The following is a 19,058-nucleotide window of genomic DNA, read 5'->3' as shown; positions in this document are numbered from 1 at the left end:
GATGGGAAGAAAAAAAAATCAATCACACTCGTGTAACACAATTTGTGGCCAATAGTGGAAAGGGCACAACATCTCAAAATGCATTAAAATTTCACTTTAGCTGCGCGATTCCGATTGCAATTCACTCCATTGGGCTTCGTTTTGCTAGAGTGGCTCATTATTAATTGCAGCATAACGTCTCTCTCACCAGGCGCTCAATCAGGATACGTTTCAACAAAGCGGGAATCCTTTACACACTCGCTCTCGCTGAATATTTAACCAATCATGTAACGGCAAAATTCAATTTCCTATCGATCGGTGGCCAGTTTAGTAACCGGATGGTCGGTTTTCACCAGTTTCCGTACCCCAGTTTGGCTTCGTATCGAGCGTATGTCACAACGAAACGGCCGCTACACCGAATGCAATCTACTCCGGCACGGGCAGGCTTCCTTTCCGGAGCCGGCTTTTGTGCCTTTGCCGATGGATGGAAAATAACAACCACCAAGATGCACGACCAGTACCGGTGTGTGGTCGATGCTCCGTGGTTACAGATCAGCTGCTAATGCCCACCCGCACGCACGGTCGTCCTGACCTTGTTGGCATCCACTCCGTTGCCATCACCGTTTTAATGATGGTTCAATCGAGGCGTGCCGATTCGACCGGCTGCACCTGTACTTCCCTATTCATGCTGCCAGGCACAATATTTTCCTGTTTTCCCGCACCGATTCATCTTTCCCTTCGACCGGGATTCGACAAAAGACGGTACCGGAGCCACCGGTTGACAGGTGTGCGGTCGGGAAATGGTATGTTTTCTCCACAGTTCCGGGACTATGACAATGTCGGAAGCTCGAAGCTCGAAGCTCGAATGCTTCGACATCACCACAGTCAGCGCAGGGAAGGCGTTGTAATAGTTTATTCATCCATCCGGGAGGAAAGAAATCCGCTTGATAGCGATGAACGGCCACGAGCCACCAGGCGTCTCCATCGTGCGATCGCACGTTCACTTACACCCCCAAATTGCATCACAATGGGACTCATTTTAGAGAAAAGTGTCCCCTCAACCGGTCGGTTACGGCTTCGTCTTTGCTGATAGTGGCCACATTTTGCATAAGGATCGCGGTAAACATCGCTAAACCGACCAAACTCGGGTCCGAACGTGACCTGTTTATAGGGCTGCTCGCAATTTCAGTGTCCAATTAAGTGCAGCTACGTGCACCATGGTCACTATCCTCACTAAGCGCCCTCCAAGGCCACCGTTGGAAGTTATCTCTCGCTATCTCTCTCTCTCTCTCTCTCTCTCTCTCTCTCTCTCCAAGCAGCATTCCAATATATCTCCGGCTGGACCGTTAAAAGGTTGTTACACCAAACGAAGATGGTCTCCATCGTTGCCATGGTCAAGGGCGCGTGCCGCTGCAGCATCGTGGAGGAGCCATAAAAATCGATCCTCACATGCCGACGATTTTAATCATGTGCCACCAAAGCCAGGCACATCGTTGTCGCTTGCGTTTGCATTCATTCGTGCGTCGCTTCATTAAAAGGGTATGTTTATTTCGGGGGAATTAAACTACAATCATTTTGGTACGCGTATTCAGCATCAATCACGGGGTGAATTATTTATATCCCTCTACGGGAAGGGATCGCCTTTCACTCCTGACTGACGCGCTAGCAATCAAAACCTAATTTAATTTCACACACACACACACACGCGAGCGCGAACGATCACATAAAAGAGTTCAATTTCTCGTGCCACCTTCCTTCCAGCAAAAACCTCCTCAATAAAATTGACAACAATTCAGAGCGAATGTGTTTCGTTTTCAATACCGAAGCGCCTAATCCCGGTGCCTGCGCACAAATAGTATCCGCTTCATGAATTTCTGATGCCTGGCACCGCTCGAGAAAGGACCTCGACAAAGCGCCCAGCGAGAAGATTCATATGTAACATTAATTATTCAACCAATCGGCTTTATTGTTCTACCCTTCGAGCCACCCAGCGAGTTGAAAAGCGGTCGATCGTCCAGGTGCGGCGTCCGGGTGTCTGAGAAGTTGGACCCAAGTGCTCTTTCTCTCTCTCTCTCTCTCGGGCTTCTGAGGACGTGCCTGCTGTCGAGGTGCGTCGGAATTAGCAGCACCGAGATGTTGATCAACTCGATGTGCTGTCACTGTCGGGAGGCGTTATCCTGTCCGTCTGAACGTTGAGTGACAAAATCGCTGTGCCGCGTTCATCAGTGTGCAGTGATAAGCAACTCGAGGAACCACACCCACATAGACGGGCGCGTATAACTCCCAGGGCTTATGAAACTTTCCCAGCTGGGACGGTGAAGTTTTCGCTTCACTGGGAGCACAACTCCACCGGGACCAGGACCAACTTTCTCCGTGATTTCCTTGCTCCCAAGGTACCCCGCTTGCACCGTCGTCCTGGAGAGTTTTCCAGCGAAGCTTTTTCCAGCAAAACCACCGGTAAAGACTGGGTTTTTCCCGACGCACAGCGCCCGGCGGGCGGCCGTCTTTTAACCTTTTGCCGGCACAACACTCTGCGCGCTTTTTGACGCTCGTAAAATTTTGCCTCCGCGATAATGCGGCATTTGATGTTGTATCGCGGAAGTTTTCACGCAGTCTTAGTCCTGCCCTCGGTCTCCGGAAGGTTGCACAAATGAGCCGCGTGCCTCCCTTTGGGGGTTGCAACGGTAAGCAAACGCATGCAAATGCTTACGGTTCCACGGTCTGGTGGGGACGTTTTGTTCAAAGAAAACACACACACCCACACGCGCATTAGGCAGCTAATTATGGGGGTTTTCCACTCGAATCGGTGCTTACGGAAGGTAGGCATTTATTGGATTAGCGAATGGGGTGAATCCTGACGGAGAGAAGAAGCTCCCTCGTCAACAAACGGTAGCTTATTTGTCGCTTCAAGGAGATTAAGATTTACGGCAGAATCTTGATACATCTACCGCACGTTTAAGCACTCAAACGGCACACCGAAACATCAGCAAAAGAGTCAGCCCGCACTCATCCAAAGCGTCGAGTGGGCGCATAAATGCAGCCATCATAATTACCGTACGAACGATAAAACGCCGGCAACACAACACAAACATAAGGCAAATGTTTGGCCACATTCCCTTAGGAAGGCTAAAAAACCTCTCCATAAAACCACTGCAGGAAGGGCACACCAATTCACTTAGGGCCACTTCACTTCACTTGAGTGCTTGTCGAAGGATTCGCAGAAGTTGATGGAAGTGTGACAGTGGCTTTGACATTTATTTTAAGCGATGAGAAGCTTATCACTCTTACCAGGCGTGTGTGTCAGCCGCAAACGCTTAAGGATGTGTAATCGGAGTTCAATGAACGATGAGATGGAACAAATAAAAACCCTACAATTCCAGGGCGCCTTTGAGTGACTTCTCCACCAATGGGATCAAATGGAAAACATCATACTTTCACCTGCTGATCCTGGACAAAAATATCGCAAAAATCCACCGACTCCCAGTTCTTACGGAAGCCATCTCCGGAGGTTGAGCTTAAAGCTCCCATTCCGTACCCCGATTGGTTGGGTTGTTTTCCGAGTAAATATTCCCTTTATCTACGGAACCTGTGTGCCGCACTCGTCGCAGCAAGGTAATGTATGTAAATCCGAGGGTGGAAAGGACACAAGACGGCTGGTCAACCGAGCCTGTGGAAAAGTCCTTCCATGCTTCCGGATGCCATCCGAGGCCGAGGTGAGAATCGTTTTCTCGCATACAATTTCCACCGAGCGGCAGCATTTGGACATATCCTCAAAGACAACCGCTTTCTGACGCTTGAATGAATCTGTAATGCCCAGAAGGCACATTCCTGGCCGGCGCATTGCATTGCGAACGGTGCATACGGAATCAGTGCTGCCCCCGGTTGGGTCTTTCTCCTCGGGGTCACATACCACCGAGAAAACCATTCGGGATCCACCGCGGGCCAGCAGCGGACTCATGTGAAGAATGCATCGCTGGGTTCGCAAAGGAATGAAATTCCAAGTCCGGAGTTGACGGTGGCGATACTTTGAACGCGATAAGCTACCCTCGTTGGGGATGGATTTGGAGCGAATGTTTTCAACCGCATACTAATCGTAAGGGTTGCGCTTAGGAGCACCACAGGTTTAGGGCGTTGGTGGTCATTTGCTGGTACTTATTTCCATAATTAGCCAGCTGAAGCCAATGGCCTAGCATTTGCTGCCAACACCCGAAAATAGCATCCTGATTGTGGTTCTGGTGTAGAGCTGTACCTGGCGCTACAGCGATCAAAATAACGAGCGTCTCCGTCGGAAGGGCGAATAGTTTCGTTATTGATTTGTGCACACCAACCGGAAGCAAAGAGGGTTGCAGTGTCTCAGTGACTAAGGGAGAGCGCAAACAAAAAAATCGCCCCATTTTAAAACGCACCCCAACCCCGATTCCCACCAGAATGTCTGGCAGGAAGCGACTTTTGATTTAATAACAAAAACACTGTCCGGTTGCTGTGGAGCCGGAGATGCAGGACAGGAAAGGATGCATAGGCGGAGCGCATAGATGAAAATCGATTGACAAAGTTGGCATTGTTCGAGGGCATCGAAAAACCTTCCGAAAGTTTTCCAAAGGTTCCCCGCAAAGGGATGTACGCATGGCGCTTGGATGGTTGGCTGGACGCTTTCGGGACAGAGATAGCGCATACAGATAGTGAGGGTAAAGGCGAGACGCGGAGATGGCGTAAGGATGTAAGGACACACAGCTGTTTGGCTGGTGGTCCTTCGGGAGGGACGCGGAGAAAGTGCACAAAGCAAGCGGACACAATGTCGGACGAATAATACTGCCGTAAATCACGGCATAAACCAATCGCTTAAAGCTTTCGGGATTTTATTTTCGGCATTTCGCCAGCGCTGCCTTAGCTTCGCCTTGGGAAAGGCTGATTTGGCGATATGAGCTAGCACGGACGAGATTGTGTGAGTGAAAGATGAAGAAAAGGACGTCTCGAAGAATGCCGCCTCGACGTGGCCAGAGTCCCGCTGCACGCTACGAGCTGTTGCTAGAGTTTATGGACGATTTATTTTTGGAATCTCCACGGTAAGCTTGGTGACTGTGTAAAACTATTAAAAATAATTCCCACGGTCACCTGGGCTGTAGCTTTCTTATATAAAGTCCTTCTTGATGGGTACCCGATACATGATCGAACCGTGGGTTGTTGATTTATGTATTAAAACCATTATGGCATTCCGTGCAGCCATCAAACATGCGATGGAATGTCTTAAAGCTTCATGTTTCATGTTATTATGTTTTATTCAGTTTATTTAGATAAGGGATAAAATCGCATTCGAAATAACATATTGTCGGCTTGCGTTGTTAAGATGCCTTATGAAACTCTGCACTATAATACGGTTAAGATGTCTTATGGAACAAAAAAGTCAGTAATACTGTTGATCTAAAGTTTGTTCCATATAAAAAGTGGACTAATAGCGTGGTCCTTCTAAAGTATTATTTGTAATTGTTCTGTAATGTTTCATACTCTCCTAGAACGGTGCAATCAAATTTAAGCACCGAGTTAGCGCCACTATGTTTCCTGTGGTGAGTAGCAGAACTACGGTGTACAATTGCCGTTTTTATTTGCTATATTACTATTTAAATATAATGTGAAGATCTAAATCTTGTTAAGTGTTACGCACAATCTTTAATGACTTCAAATTTATTGTATAATTTTCGAAAGAAGTGAAATACATTACAAGATCTTTGATCGTTTATTGTAAACTAAACTCGTGACACTTGTAAACAGAGGAATATGTCAATTTTGGTCAGTTGAGAAAGCTAGCCAAAACAAAACTGGAAACTGTTGACGAAACTTGCAACAGAATTCCGAATTGTAGTTGTTAAAAGACTATCTGTACGTATTTTGTTGTAGAATATAAGTACATTCATAGAGTAGTAACAGGTATACAATTTGGAGGTGTTTTCTGGGTCCTACCACATCCACGAACCTGTTGTTCGTATGCGCACGATCGTGACCCAATCTAGCTGACGGAAGGACGAATAGGCGCTCATTTAATTAGTTAAAGTTAGTTTGAATTAGCTCATCGCCGCATCATCATTATCGTCGTGGTCTGTGCAGTGTAAATTATGGTTCGTTAATTTAAATGGTGGACATGGAGCACCTACAGTGCATTAGCCGCGTACGCCATCGAATAACGAGCATCCATTAAACGTTTTTTTTCTGAATTATTCAATACCGCCTGTCCGTGGTGAAAGTTTGTAACACGCTCAGCTAACATGCATTTCATGCGCGACCATTCTTAACCCCTCCATTCGATTGTGGCCTCGAGATTGCACTAAAGCTTGCGTTTGCACAACAAAAAATTGTTTTGCCTCCATTTCTGCTTGCATTGTGCTGCAGCGCGCTCGAATAGAAAGCACAGTGCAATTACATGATTCAGTGAGCGCGGGTGTCCTTATCGCGCATCGGGTGTCTCGTGAGCGTTGAAGTGGAAAACGTGACACCGTGTTCGCGCTCCGCTCGTGTGTGCGCGGTTTGTTTATGTGCGTGCATTTTCTATCCCAGTGCATCGCGATGGAATGCAGTGGGGTGCAGTGCCCGTGCAGCGCGTTCGTCATCACCATCGGTAGCGACTGATGCAACAGCTCCCGCTAGCATTCGCAGTGCATTCAAAGCCAAGCAAAGTGCAACAGAATCATCATCACCGCCGTCCAACATCGCTCGTCATCGCGCCTGTAGTACGTGGCGAGCAGCAATTTTTTTTCCGCCCATCTATCGCAGCAGGCCACCCGGCTCACGAGGAATCGCCTTCATCCGGGTAGGCAAAGTCCAGCACTACCAGTGAACGAACCCGCTGGGAATGACTGTCTGAGTGATTGCATGACCCTCCTTCGTCATCACGCGCACCCCTGTGATACGGTAATGATAAGCCCGCAGCACGGGCCGCACCGGGAATTGTACTAGCTTGCTTCATTATTCGAGTACCAGCAGTGAGTAGGGAGAGATTACACGCTTGCAGTCAGTGCCATTGCAATGGATTCGGAACAGTCACAGCAGCCGCAAGAACAGGAAGTCGAAAGCACGGCCACGGTTCCATCGGCCGAAGAACCACAAGCCCTGATGCTGTTCGACAGTTTAATCGAGCTGTGCCGGAATAACATAAATTTTTTTGAAGGCGATGACACGGAAACGGGACTACGACTACACGGCGCCTTCGTGGGGCTGATCGACCACATCGAGATGGCCAAACCGTTGGTGCGTTCAGTTCAAGGGTTCATGCACGTGTACGATTTCGATCCGAGCGTACCGGGGAACGGATTTCGCAGCTTCCTGTACGTCGTCGAGTGCTGCGTAAAGACCGCCCTTAAGCTTACCCGATACGTGATGGAGAACCGCAGCACGATCCTGTTCCGGAAGGCGTTGTACGTGAAGGAGGTGGAAGCTTACAACCACCTGATGGCGAGCCTTTGCACCTGCCTGCAACACGCGCAAACCCTGCGCGAATGGACACGCGAATCGGGTGCCCTTTTCCCCGACGAATCGCACTCTGTCGAGGAGCTGTTCTCGCGCGGTGGCATCATCAACCAGTACTGCTTCTACGGACGATGTCTTGGGTTCCAGTTCTGTGACTCCATCAAACCGCTGCTCAAGTTCATCTCGATAGGAATGGCGGGTTTCTCCGAGGGATACTACTCCGAGGGTGGTCGGCTTTCGAAGGCGACCAGTCTGATGTACACGAGCACGAAGTACATGCTTGATCCGGAGCTGCGTGCACGCCGCATCGTGAACATCTCGCAGAACTCGAACGTGGACTTTTGCAAGGCGTTTTGGTTTCTGGCCGAGTCCGAGATGATGCACTCGCTCCCGTCGTTCGTGGGCTTCAAGGTGAAGGTGAACCGCGTGATAACGATTCCTCCCGAGCCGATCCAGCTGAAGAAACCCGGAACCGGGACCGGTGACGAATCGGCCGTTTTCGTGGACATTCCCATCCCGAAGAGCCACGGTGGAGCGGCCCCCATCAAGGCCCGGCTCATATCGGCCGTTAAGCGCAAGGGCATGATCGGTGAACGGAGCAACTCGCAGCGTAGCACCATCTATCCGGCCAGCCGGGGTATGCTGTTCCACTGTCACGGTGGTGGCTTCGTGGCGCAGAGCTCGAAATCACACGAGTCGTATCTGCGTGAGTGGGCCGTCAACCTGAACGTGCCCATCCTGTCGATCGATTACAGCCTCGCACCGGAAGCACCATTCCCGCGGGCTCTCGAGGAGGTATTCTACGCGTACTGCTGGGCATTGCGTAACTGCGAGCTGCTTGGGACGACGGGCGAGCGGATTATACTGGCCGGTGATTCGGCTGGAGCCAACCTTAATCTGGGTTGTGCGATGAAAGCGATCGAGCTGGGTATCCGTCGACCGGATGGTATCTTCATTGCGTACTGCCCGGTTTTGATCAGCTTCGTACCGAGTCCGGCCCGTATGCTTTGCCTGATGGATCCGTTGTTGCCGTTCGGGTTCATGATGCGGTGCTTGAAGGCGTACGCGTGTCCTAGCCTCGAGGTGTTGGAGGAGAACCGCAAGCGTCACGAACAGCGACAGGCGATCGTCAATGCAGGACAACAGATGCGCAACAACAACGTGGTCACGCTGGTTCCGGCCAGTGGAAACCATCGAGATGAACCCCTCGACAGGACACCCGATCGGTCGGATTCCGGAGACGACAACTCGATGTGGGAGCAGCTGAACAGCGCCAACACGGTGCAGGTGAGTGTGTTTTGTTCTTTTTCGAATCTGGAACGGAAAGAGCGCATTTCTACGGACGCACTTGTTGGGGTCAACTAAGCGAACATTAATCTGCCCGCGGAAGGCGGGAATCACATGCTTTCGATCGGCCAATGGACTGAATTCTTCCTGATGCTTTGACCTGGGCCTGCCTGGGCTGGCTGATAAGTTGTTGGTTGCTCAGACAGCAGCCGTGACGTTTTTTCGTTTCGATTTGTCTGCGCGTACAAAATCAAAGTTCCCATCCTCCCGGGAGGCTGATAGCATCCTTCTGCGATGACGCCTCGACAAACGGAGGTGGTAATTCTTTTGCGACTCAACAAGTGATTGGAATCATTCGTGTAACAGCATCGCTTGCCAGAATCATACGGTCGTTTATGTTCCCTGTGGGCTCAAAGGCCCGATTCCTTTCCGGATGCGTAACGAGGCCAACAGTTGGGTGCTATTTTTAGCGCGACACCGTGAGGAAATCAATAAAATCCGCACGAGTATCATATGATGTAACTTCCTCACTACGTGTACGTGTACGCGGACAGGGTGGGTTGATAACGGTGGGGGATTTGGAAGGCGAACGCGCTCCCCAAATGCCTCGTTATCGCGTGTTTGTTCTGTCGCCGTCGTTGTCTGTAAATTCCGCAACGTCCGGGAAGGGTTCGTTGCGCGCGCGGAACGGTTCGTTAACAGACCGGAATTTTTGCTTGAACGTTTACATTTTATCCTTTTTGTGTTTGTCCGCGCAGCTTCAAAACCAGCATCTGAGTCCGGTGAGCGATACGGCCAGTGATACGTTGGCACTGAAGAGCCAGAGTCTCGGCAACACCATCGACATCATCAGTCCGGATGAAAGCAACACCATCACGTCTTTGGAGGAGGACTCGCAACCTATCACGCTGCAGCAGGTCAATCTAAACACCGAGCGCAGCAATGTCACCGTCATCGACGACCTGGACATGGACATGCCAAGCGACATCAGCTCGGAACAGAATACGAACCAGAATGTCTCCAATTTCATCAACAGGTTCGTTGGGAAGGGCATTCCCGGATGATCCTCGATCGTTGGACTGTAACAACTGTTTTCTACTTCATTCCAGCTACGTGCTCGATACGACCACAAATGCCGCCGGTGAGCTGGAGCCGATTCTGCGACCCGTGTCTCGTTCGCAGTCTGAGGAAAACATTGTCCTCGATATTGGCCGGGAGGCGATCAGTGTGCAGAATCTACAGGAACGGTATGGGCAAAGATGATTAAACCGGGATGAATGAAGGTCGTTAATCAAACTACTCTTTCGCTGATTTCCCGCAGAGTAACTACGGCGGCGAGTAACTTCGTGAGCAAGGTATCGACCACATTAACCAACATAACGGCTTCGAAGCCGATTGCCACCGGTGGATCGCAGAACGAGCTGCAAAGCAACCTGGACGCGTTGATAGCCCGCAGTCCGTCGGACGAGTTTATTTTCCACGTGCCGAAGGATTCCCACCTGTCACCGTACTGGGCTTCCGATGAAGTGCTGAGTCAATTTCCCCCAACTAATATTCTAGTGAGTATTTGTCGCAGACCGGATCGAACAAGTTGATGGAATTAATGTGCGTTCGTATTTTGCAGACCGTTGTCCTGGACCCATGTCTGGATGACTGCGTGATGTTTGCCAAAAGACTGAAGAGCTTAAACCGATCCGTTTCGCTTGATATACTACCCGGGTTGCCGCACGGATTCTTGAACTTTGCTACCGTGAGTAAACCGCACCATCGTCCTTCGAACGGTCGTGAAACATAATTCTCAAAACGTGCAATCCTCACAGATTTCCAAAGACGCCCACGAGGGATCAAAGCTGTGCGTGCAGCGCATAGCCGAGCTGCTCGAGATCCCGACCACGTTGGATGATCCGGGTACGAAGCAGGGCTGCTGTTAGCGCCAATGTTGGCAGTGCTGCCTGGAAGACGAACGTAGCGTCTCTTCCCAGGACGCCCGGTATGAGTGAGCGATTGCTCTGCCAGCCGAGTCAAGCGAAAAAAGAAAACGAACAAAGCCGGCTCGAAGAAACGAACAAAGTTGCTAACCAAACCAAAAATGAATTCTGATGCAAGAGCAGTGCATGCGGGATGTGCTCAACAGAGGCTTATATACATATACCTACGTGAACTAGTAGATGGAGGAGTGTAACGGAGCGAATGCAGCGGATCGGAAACGAGCGGACCCAAACGTAAGGTAGTAGCAAATTAGCAGCTTGCTTCGAGCAAGGCAGCGCATCAAACGTCCTTTTGAAAGAGAGTTGTTGTAATGCGAATGCAACCGATTGGCCTTTTCTCTGCAGTAGGGTTTAACCGCGATGCAGCTTTATTATTGCACGTTTTTTGCAACAGCACCAAAACTGATATTGGGACCGGCCGCCGGGAGCGTTATTTATTGTCTGCCTTTTTCTGCGCTTAAAGGAAACATTTTGCGACCATATTTCTGTGAACACGCATCTGCTGCTTGGCAGCACAATCTACACGTACGCTATATACTCCGAACGTTGAATCTTCTTTACAAAGTGTTGATGTAACCGGTTAGAACGTAAGTCGAAACCACCGCGGGTGCACGGTAGCACCGATTGAGTTGTGATTTTGCTTCACTAGTGCCCTAGTTTTTGGTATGATTTTCTTATGAATCTCCCTAAAAGGAAGCAAGGAAGGAGTTGCTAAAATGTGGTCAAATGAAAATGCAATGTACATCCCAAGTGTAACCCATGATCGTTACTTAACTCAAAGCATCCCTCCGCCCCAAATCGTACAGCAGATAGCGAACTAAAAATTAGCGTGTTAGAGTAAAGACAATTAAATCAAAGGCGTAAGGCAATGCTGGCCGCACACTTTAAGGCAGTGCGCCAACGCTTATGCCGTTATCTTGTTGTTACACGTTACACGTTATATTAATCGTAAAGGAGTGGGAAACACATAATGCTCAATGCAATGCAACCGGGAAGGAAACGCTCCTGCATGGAGCACATGACACCGTCAATCATCATCATATCCGTGTCCGAGGTCCGGGGCGACAAATCTAATCTCTTACATGCATTTGCTTTACACCACCAAACACAAGTTTCCGTTTCAAGACTGGGTTTTCCATGTTTGTCTTCGTACCTTACGTATTTCGGTGGAAACCATTCGATACAATCACACTTTTACTCGTCGGGAAGCAGTGAAGGAGCTGTTCTTTATATATTTACGTAAAATGAATTCTTCTATGTGTCCGATGCAGTGGCATATGTCGGGGAAGGAAATCTAGCAAATAGTGTTTTGAGGCGACACCGAAGCGACAGGTCATGCAGACTGCGATCGTCGACGATCGCCTAGGCCGAGACTGTGAAATGTTCTACTTCCAAAGTAAAGCTAGGTGGCGTTTCCTCTCTTCTCTGTGTACTGTGAATCAATACTTTCTATACGTTATCTTTGTACAATAAAAAAGAAGGCAAAATTAACAAACCAAAAAAGGAGTCGGCGAAATGGAATGTACCTACATTTTTGTGCAAATTATATTGATTGTAGGTTTTCAACGGTAAAGTGCAATACTGAAGGAAGTTAGCATTGGAGAGTGTATAGGAAATATTTGCCCCCATGATCTGGGGAACTTTGAGTCGGCGAATACTTGCATGCAGGGTACTAAATGGTACCGGCTGCTGATGAGTGTGATTGCAAAGATAATATCTATTTGTAATGGATGAATTCTAAGAATAAAACCTTATGCTACGGCAAAAACACGGGTCTATTTTAGGTGTACGGGCGAATGAACCGCAAAACAGGCAGCTGTCCAGCTTTGTTCGGATGCGAAATGAAAGAACCGATGCCGCGATCTTGGTTACGGTATACTGATTAACTTTATTCGTCCTATGTTTAGATGTCTGTTCACTTTGTGTTAGCCTGTACTGGGAGCCCCATCCACGGGGCCGTATGATCGTGTCCACACACTATTACGCTTAACTACTGACGAATGTGACAACAGAAACACAAATGAGCTAAGATGTCCTCAGGAGCGAGCGTGCACCAGCTTCGTCTGTGACGGCGTGGCCGGAAAACGCGTCCTAAACACAGTAGCTGAAGGAGATGAGCTGTGTGCACCGTGGTCTCGGAACACAGTCGAAGAACGATCTACGTTAAACAGGGAGTAATGATGATGCTGGGATGCGCCCCTTTCGCTGGGCGTTTGCACACGCGTGCGTAAGCAGAATTTAATTTAACAAACACAGCTAAACAGAGCGAATCTCGTCGTCGGCCAGCGCGAGAAGAACACTGGACTCTGGCTCCGAGAGTTCCTTTCCCGCGCTGGTGGGAGGCAAACGGTTCTTCGTATGGTGATGATGTGGCTGGGAACTGGCAAGCAGTTCACGTTTTATCGGTTCTTCTCCAGTGCCGGTTGCGTTTGCTGCGAGGTTGAGTTTTGGATGCTCGAGTGATTGTTTGCGATGGCATTGGCCTGACCGTGTGGTTCCGCGGTACCTGCGGGAAGCTCGTGCGTGTCACCATTGGCTACCAGATCTTCCGTGTCCGAACTGTGGTGGGAAGGATTGCTGCTGGCCGCTGCCGCAGCTACGGCCGCCTTCTTCGTCAGTGTCTTCTGCAGTACGTGGGCGTCGGCCGGCTCAATACGCTTGTAGTAATGCTGCTTGGTTTCGACAATTTCGAATCCGAAGCGTTTGTAGAACTCGATCGCTCCTTTGTTATCCACTTTCACGTGCAGGAATATGCTGTCGAAGTTTCCGTCACGCTCGACGCAATTGAGGATGTGTTGCACCATCACGGTACCGATGCCGAGCCTCCGGTACGGGTAGAGACAACCCAGGGTCATGATGTACAGCCGGCGCATGTTCTCGGAGGTGTCAACACGTGAGCATACGGCGCCTACCACGACATCGTTGTAGTAGGCTAGTTTGGCGAGCTCGCCCGATTCGAGTACGTCTAGGTAGAATTTGTCGTTGTATGACACCGGAAGCACGACGGTGTTGATCTTCTTCAGCTGCTTCAGGTTGTGGTGCGTTACATCGCCCAGCTCAATGTTGGCTCTGGCCGGTGCTTCGCGAATTAGCCTGGCAGAGCAGCGAACGGGAGAGAAACGACGAAATTAGATCAACAGTTTGTACACATAAATATGGGGAGTATTTTTGTTGAGGTTAGACATGGTTGAGCGGTCTGGCCCCAAGAGCTATGGGAATCGGACCGATCTGCCGCACTCACCGTGTCATGATCGATGCTAAGCCGAGGGAACCGTCGAGAGGAAACGATGGGCGTGCGGCCAAAAAGCAATCCGGTCCGGATAAGAAGGCGCGAGCTTCACACGGAATCAATTTGATTATGAAAAGAAACTATTTTTGCTCGAGCGCTCGGCAACAAAACGGCAAGCAGGCAGATGGAAGGATTGTCAGCTTGACGTTTCTCCGTTCGACGTCAGAATCTGATTTGTTGCACTGGATTGTCAAGTAAAAGGCAGAACAGCTACTCAGCAAGTGGTTATACGCACTGCTATAATACATAAATATATGCAACAAAGCTCCGATTCGACGAGTATATGTAATATAAATTATTAAAAAGAATTTTAGCAATTATATTACTTGAATTAAACACATCCTTTTGTTGTCCCGAGAAAGCCAATTGTTTGATTGCGCTGGTGGTGTATCCTCTAGCTGACAAACGTCATTGCTCTTTGTTATTCTGCGCAAAGAAACGATTGTTTGTTTCGTCTCCGTGAAAAAGTCGTAATTTCCATTTTCAACATCGATTTTGAGCATTTAAAGTGAACTCCAGTTAACGTGTGTAGCATTTTAAAAGTTATCTGCCAGCCCATTAACCATGGGAGCCGTTTTGGGATTGATTCCAGCAGCCTCTGTAAGTAGGACCGATAGGTTGAGGGTTTGTTTTTTTTTATTGTTCTGCCTTCTCGTCACGGCTTCAAGGCCGTAAATCTTCGTACTCTAATCTTCCGAGTCCAGTACCACCGATCCTTTTTGCTCAGTAATTTGATTAGACTATCGACTTGGCTGATGAGTCATACCGTTCATCACCAGAGACAGTTGATGATTATGGCATTACAAACGGTTAGAGATCTTGGACTGCTGCATGCTCTACTACGTTATACAAAGCAAACAACTTATAGGCGATATTTAACATCATTATCTCCCCGAAGTTGTTATACTCGCTCTCTCGTTTGCATTTTATCTGGAGCTTATTTTTCTCTGTTCTTTTCCACAGTTGGCATGCTGCTGCACTGGAACCGCTTGCTCTGTATGCTGCTCACTATGTCCTACATCCCTCAAGTCGAACTCGATCGCAACCCGGTTCATGTACGCCCTCATGCTGGTACTGGGCGCCATCGTTAGTGCCATCATGTTAGCTCCGGGACTGCAGGACTTCCTGAAGAAGGTACCGTTCTGTGCGAACTCGTCGTCAACTGTATCGGGAATCGTTCCAGAGGGAATATCCATCGATTGTAGCTCGGCAGTCGGCTATTTGGCCGTCTATCGGATCTGCTTCGCACTGGTGTGCTTCTTTGCCCTCTGGGCCCTGATGATGGTCAATGTGCGCTCGTCCAAGGATCCCCGTTCGGCACTTCAGAACGGATTCTGGGGCATTAAGTTTATGATCGTCATCTGTATCGCGATCGGTGCCTTCTTCATACCCGAAACGAGTTTCGGACCGTCCTGGATGTGGGTCGGAATGATTGGCGGGTTCGCCTTTATTTTGGTGCAGCTGGTGTACATCATCGACTTTGCGCACTGCTGGGCCGAAGTCTGGGTGAGCAATTACGAGGAAGGAGAATCCCGTGGATGGTTCCTCGCTCTGTGCAGCGCCACCTTCCTGCAATATGCACTCTCACTGACCGGTGTGGTACTGCTGTTCGTTTACTTCACCACGAACGATGACTGCTCGCTGAACAAGTTCTTCATTTCGTTTAACATGATCCTCTGCCTCGGTGTTAGCATTTTGTCGATCATGCCACGCGTTCAGGAGCACCAGCCTAAGTCGGGATTGCTTCAAAGCGCTATGGTCACACTGTACACGATCTATCTGACATGGTCGGCGGTCGCCAACAACCCGGACGCGGAATGTAATCCTGGTTTCCTGGGTATCATCGGCGAGAAATCGAACAAGGTGCACTTCGACAATACAAGCATCATCGGACTCGTCATTTGGTTGCTGTGCATTCTCTACTCGTCCCTGCGCTCGGCCAGCAACGTCTCCAGCTTCAGCGATCCAGAAAAGCAAGGTGAGAAACACGTGAAGCTTTATACTAATCTTAACACCCTACTTTGGTGGGCCTTGATGTTACTTTGCTTCACTGCCCTTGAGCAACAGTTGGTGATTTTCGGCGGAACTAACATAACTTCTAACTCTTCTGTCTTTTACGCGATCTACCACCACCACAACGCAAATCGCTTTTGGTGTTTCTTTTTCCCGGGGCATCTATTGCACTATAACTCACCCTGATGTCAATGTGTACCCTTGCCTCCGTTGGCGAATGTCCATTAATTGAATGAAGATCTTACAGCTAGCCTCAAAGACGAAGGATCTTCGGGAGGTGGTGACGGCAACGAGCTGCGGGATAATGAAGAGGAAGCTGTCGCCTACAATTGGTCGCTGTTCCATATCGTCTTTATTACGGCTTCGCTGTACGTGATGATGACCCTTACAAACTGGTACCAGTGAGTATTTGTGCTTCCTTTTTTCCACGGTTGAGTTATTTGTTATTCGTCTTACTAAAAATAATGTGTGTTTCTGTCACAGGCCAAACTCTTCCCTAGACACACTAAACTCCAACGCGGCGTCCATGTGGGTAAAGATGGTATCCAGCTGGATGTGTGTCTTGCTGTACGGTTGGACCCTGGTGGCACCGATGATACTTACCGATCGCGAGTTCTAATGTGCAGCTGCGTACCTCGCCAAACTACTCCAATTTTTTAGCTGCGTATCAATAACTAAATGATAGCGTGTAGGATCTTTTTTTTACATAAATTACATGTGATATAGATAACCCGTGTGCGAAGAAGCGTGTGAGAATTTGGTGGCTATTCGTGGAAATTTTTGGATTGGGAATGAGTATGGATTATATTAGTTGTTCTAGCAAAACCCACTTTGCGATGATGCCATAAACCGGCAACTTGGCGTTCAGATGCTTAAAGAATACATCCCGTATGCCATACGGAGCTCTTTCAACTAGCATTAACACTATATTTTTGCAACATTTTGTCTGAACATCTTTTCTCCCATAAATGTAGCCGGTGCATCCCCAGTGCGTGTAGTGTATTATACATACAGCAACGATGCTAAAATACACCAGCTGTTGTGTCAACACGTTTAACCGCAAATAAACCAGTAATTCGTTAGAAATATTCGCAGCCCCGTCCCGTCTTTTATTTTTGTCTGCTCGCTGCCAGTTCGATCCGTTCGACTGTTTTCTCGCGGCCCAGTATTTCCATCATTTCAGGGACGGACGGACCTTCCTGAAGTCCGCTCAGCCCGGAACGTAACGCTTTCATGAGGTTCTCAAATGCAAGGTGGTTCCGCTCGGCAAAGGCTTTGATGAACCGGCTCAGCTCCGATTTGTTGAACTCCGGTACGTCCGATTCGGCCGCGAGGTTCTTCGCCAGAACCGCCAAGATATCTGCAGAAAACGAGAGCACAGAGTTAACTTCTGCCAGTCAGTCTTATCCGTTCTTCGTACTTACCGGCGTCGACGATTTTTTCCTTCGTTGGTTTTGGCAGCACCCACAGAAAGGAGAGTTTGGTCTTTACGAGATCGTGCAGTGCGTCGATGCGTGGAAGGGACCAGTTCAACACGTCGCGCACGTGCTCCTCGCTGAGCTGCAGGTGCTTCACGTCCTTGGCAAATTCCTTCCGTACCATTTCCGTAACGTCGCGGATGATGCGCTTGGCGGCTTCGCTGTCATTTTCGAGTTTGTGTCGTATTTCGGCCCGGTTGAAGTGCTTCAACAGTTCCGGATTGAGACGACTAGAGTTGGCGTTTATTTTGTCCAGATCAAACTGTCGCACCAGATCGCTGAGCTGGGGCGCCTCGATGTCGAGCAGTTCCCGCCCGAACCCACCGCCACTCTGTGTGATGTAGTTGAGCAGCGCCTGCGGGAAGATGCCGTTGTTACGATAGTGCTCCAGCTGAACGTCGCCCTGCCGCTTGCTAAGCTTCGAACCGTTCGGATTCATGATCAGCGGTAGGTGAGCGTACTGTGGCGGTCGCCAACCGAACGCGTGGAACAACTGTATGTGCTTTGGGGTTGATATTTGCCACTCGACGCCACGCAAAACGTGCGTAATCCGCATGTAGTGATCGTCGACAACGTTCGCAAAGTGGTAGGTTGGGTAGCCGTCTGATTTAATGATGACCGGATCGCCTTCCTGTTGTGCGATGAAGTACACGATCTTGCCGAAGATCATATCCGTAAATTCGTCGCCTTTCGAGTGCAACCGGAAGCGTATGCAAAACTTGTCGTTTTTCGCCAACCGTTCGGCGATCTGGCCCGGGGTGAGATGCCGGCATTTGTTGTCGTACTTCGGTACCTGGCGCAGCCGGAGTGCTTCTTTGCGTAACAGTTCCAACCGGCGCTCTGTGCAGAAGCAGTAATACGCTCGGCCGTCTTCCATCAGTTTTTTCACTTCCTGCTTGTAGATATCGTATCGCTGGCTCTGGGTGTATGGTCCGTGAGGTCCACCCTTGAAGGGGTCTTCATCGGGTTCGATGCCTGCCCATTTCAGATCGGCGTACATCTTCTCCGTCGCACCTTCTACGAACCGTTCCCGGTCGGTGTCCTCAATACGCAGCACAAATTTGCCATTGTGCCCCTTAGCGAAGAGATAGTTGTACAGGGCCGTCCTAAGTCCACCAAGATGCATGAATCCTGCAAAATAACACCCATATTCGATGGATTGCAAAACAACTATCCCAGCGGTTATACCCGACGGCTACCTGTAGGACTGGGTGCAAACCGGACCCGAACCTCCTGTCCGGTGCCATTGACAATGTCATTGCTGCCTGCCGACGGTGGTACGGCGGTACACGACGATTTATCACAGTACAAACGCAACCATCCTACCGATGATGTTCTAAGAGCAGTGTGCAATCCTACCGGAAGACCTGTTTTTGAAAGTGCACTCGAAATTACGTACATATCTGTGTTACACTGGACCGACGATCATGCCGTTGCGCGACGATGTGAAATATTTGTTTGTTTTCTTTTACAGTACTTTATTTTGATTACGCCTTGGCGGTGGGAATCAAAACAAAAACACCGATGACACAGCTGTCACACACGGACTGCTGCATCAGCTGTGGAGCT

The 19,058-nt window shown here is 49.3% G+C and overlaps 4 protein-coding genes across 5 annotated transcripts; 2 read left to right on the top strand and 2 right to left on the bottom strand.

The window, feature by feature from the left end:
- The first annotated feature begins 6,993 nt into the window (after nt 1-6,993).
- Nucleotides 6,994-11,305, top strand: LOC128731196 (hormone-sensitive lipase). The gene is made up of 6 exons (XM_053824304.1): nt 6,994-8,721; nt 9,480-9,757; nt 9,831-9,968; nt 10,043-10,280; nt 10,346-10,471; nt 10,542-11,305. The coding sequence occupies exons 1-6, from the start codon at nt 6,994-6,996 to the stop codon at nt 10,650-10,652; spliced, it is 2,619 nt and encodes an 872-aa protein (XP_053680279.1). The 3' UTR covers nt 10,653-11,305.
- A 1,289-nt stretch (nt 11,306-12,594) lies between these two features.
- LOC128721607 (probable N-acetyltransferase san) lies at nt 12,595-14,086 on the bottom strand. Its single transcript, XM_053815376.1, has 2 exons — nt 13,951-14,086; nt 12,595-13,802 (listed from the first exon to the last, which is right to left on the bottom strand). Exons 1-2 carry the CDS (start codon nt 13,956-13,958, stop codon nt 13,109-13,111), a joined length of 702 nt encoding a protein of 233 aa, XP_053671351.1. The 5' UTR covers nt 13,959-14,086; the 3' UTR covers nt 12,595-13,108.
- A 476-nt stretch (nt 14,087-14,562) lies between these two features.
- On the top strand, nt 14,563-17,091 carry LOC128731867 (serine incorporator 1). 2 transcript variants are annotated; one of them, XM_053825019.1, is made up of 4 exons: nt 14,563-14,598; nt 14,962-15,976; nt 16,259-16,412; nt 16,495-17,091. In XM_053825019.1, exons 1-4 carry the CDS (start codon nt 14,563-14,565, stop codon nt 16,628-16,630), a joined length of 1,341 nt encoding a protein of 446 aa, XP_053680994.1. In that variant the 3' UTR covers nt 16,631-17,091. The 2 variants fall into 2 exon arrangements, with proteins under 2 accessions (XP_053680994.1, XP_053680993.1); XM_053825018.1 differs by having other exon boundaries at nt 16,250-16,412.
- On the bottom strand, nt 16,931-18,890 carry LOC128731866 (probable glutamate--tRNA ligase, mitochondrial). Its single transcript, XM_053825017.1, has 3 exons — nt 18,689-18,890; nt 17,436-18,620; nt 16,931-17,371 (listed from the first exon to the last, which is right to left on the bottom strand). Exons 1-3 carry the CDS (start codon nt 18,888-18,890, stop codon nt 17,121-17,123), a joined length of 1,638 nt encoding a protein of 545 aa, XP_053680992.1. The 3' UTR covers nt 16,931-17,120.
- Between the last annotated feature and the right edge of the window lie 168 nt (nt 18,891-19,058).

This window comes from Anopheles nili, chromosome 2 (genome assembly GCF_943737925.1).
Source record: "Anopheles nili chromosome 2, idAnoNiliSN_F5_01, whole genome shotgun sequence".
NCBI classification, from domain to species: Eukaryota; Metazoa; Arthropoda; class Insecta; order Diptera; family Culicidae; genus Anopheles; species Anopheles nili.
The sequence above is the reverse complement of the archived record's forward strand: the minus strand, read 5'-3'. Positions and strand labels throughout refer to the sequence as shown.

What these genes read in the sequence shown, in the direction of transcription:
- LOC128731196 (XM_053824304.1), top strand. Translation starts at nt 6,994, where the DNA reads ATGGATTCGGAACAGTCACAGCAGCCGCAAGAACAGGAAGTCGAAAGC. An exon ending in GTCTCCAATTTCATCAACAG is followed by an intron (nt 9,758 to 9,830) that starts GTTCGTTGGGAA and finishes ACTTCATTCCAG; the next exon opens with CTACGTGCTCGATACGACCA. An exon ending in GTGCAGAATCTACAGGAACG is followed by an intron (nt 9,969 to 10,042) that starts GTATGGGCAAAG and finishes GATTTCCCGCAG; the next exon opens with AGTAACTACGGCGGCGAGTA.
- LOC128731867 (XM_053825018.1), top strand. Translation starts at nt 14,563, where the DNA reads ATGGGAGCCGTTTTGGGATTGATTCCAGCAGCCTCT. An exon ending in GATTGATTCCAGCAGCCTCT is followed by an intron (nt 14,599 to 14,961) that starts GTAAGTAGGACC and finishes TCTTTTCCACAG; the next exon opens with TTGGCATGCTGCTGCACTGG. An exon ending in ACCCTTACAAACTGGTACCA is followed by an intron (nt 16,413 to 16,494) that starts GTGAGTATTTGT and finishes TTTCTGTCACAG; the next exon opens with GCCAAACTCTTCCCTAGACA.
- LOC128731866 (XM_053825017.1), bottom strand. Translation starts at nt 18,890, where the DNA reads ATGTACGTAATTTCGAGTGCACTTTCAAAAACAGGTCTTCCGGTAGGA. An exon ending in GTTTGCACCCAGTCCTACAG is followed by an intron (nt 18,621 to 18,688) that starts GTAGCCGTCGGG and finishes GTTATTTTGCAG; the next exon opens with GATTCATGCATCTTGGTGGA. An exon ending in GGAAAAAATCGTCGACGCCG is followed by an intron (nt 17,372 to 17,435) that starts GTAAGTACGAAG and finishes CGTTTTCTGCAG; the next exon opens with ATATCTTGGCGGTTCTGGCG.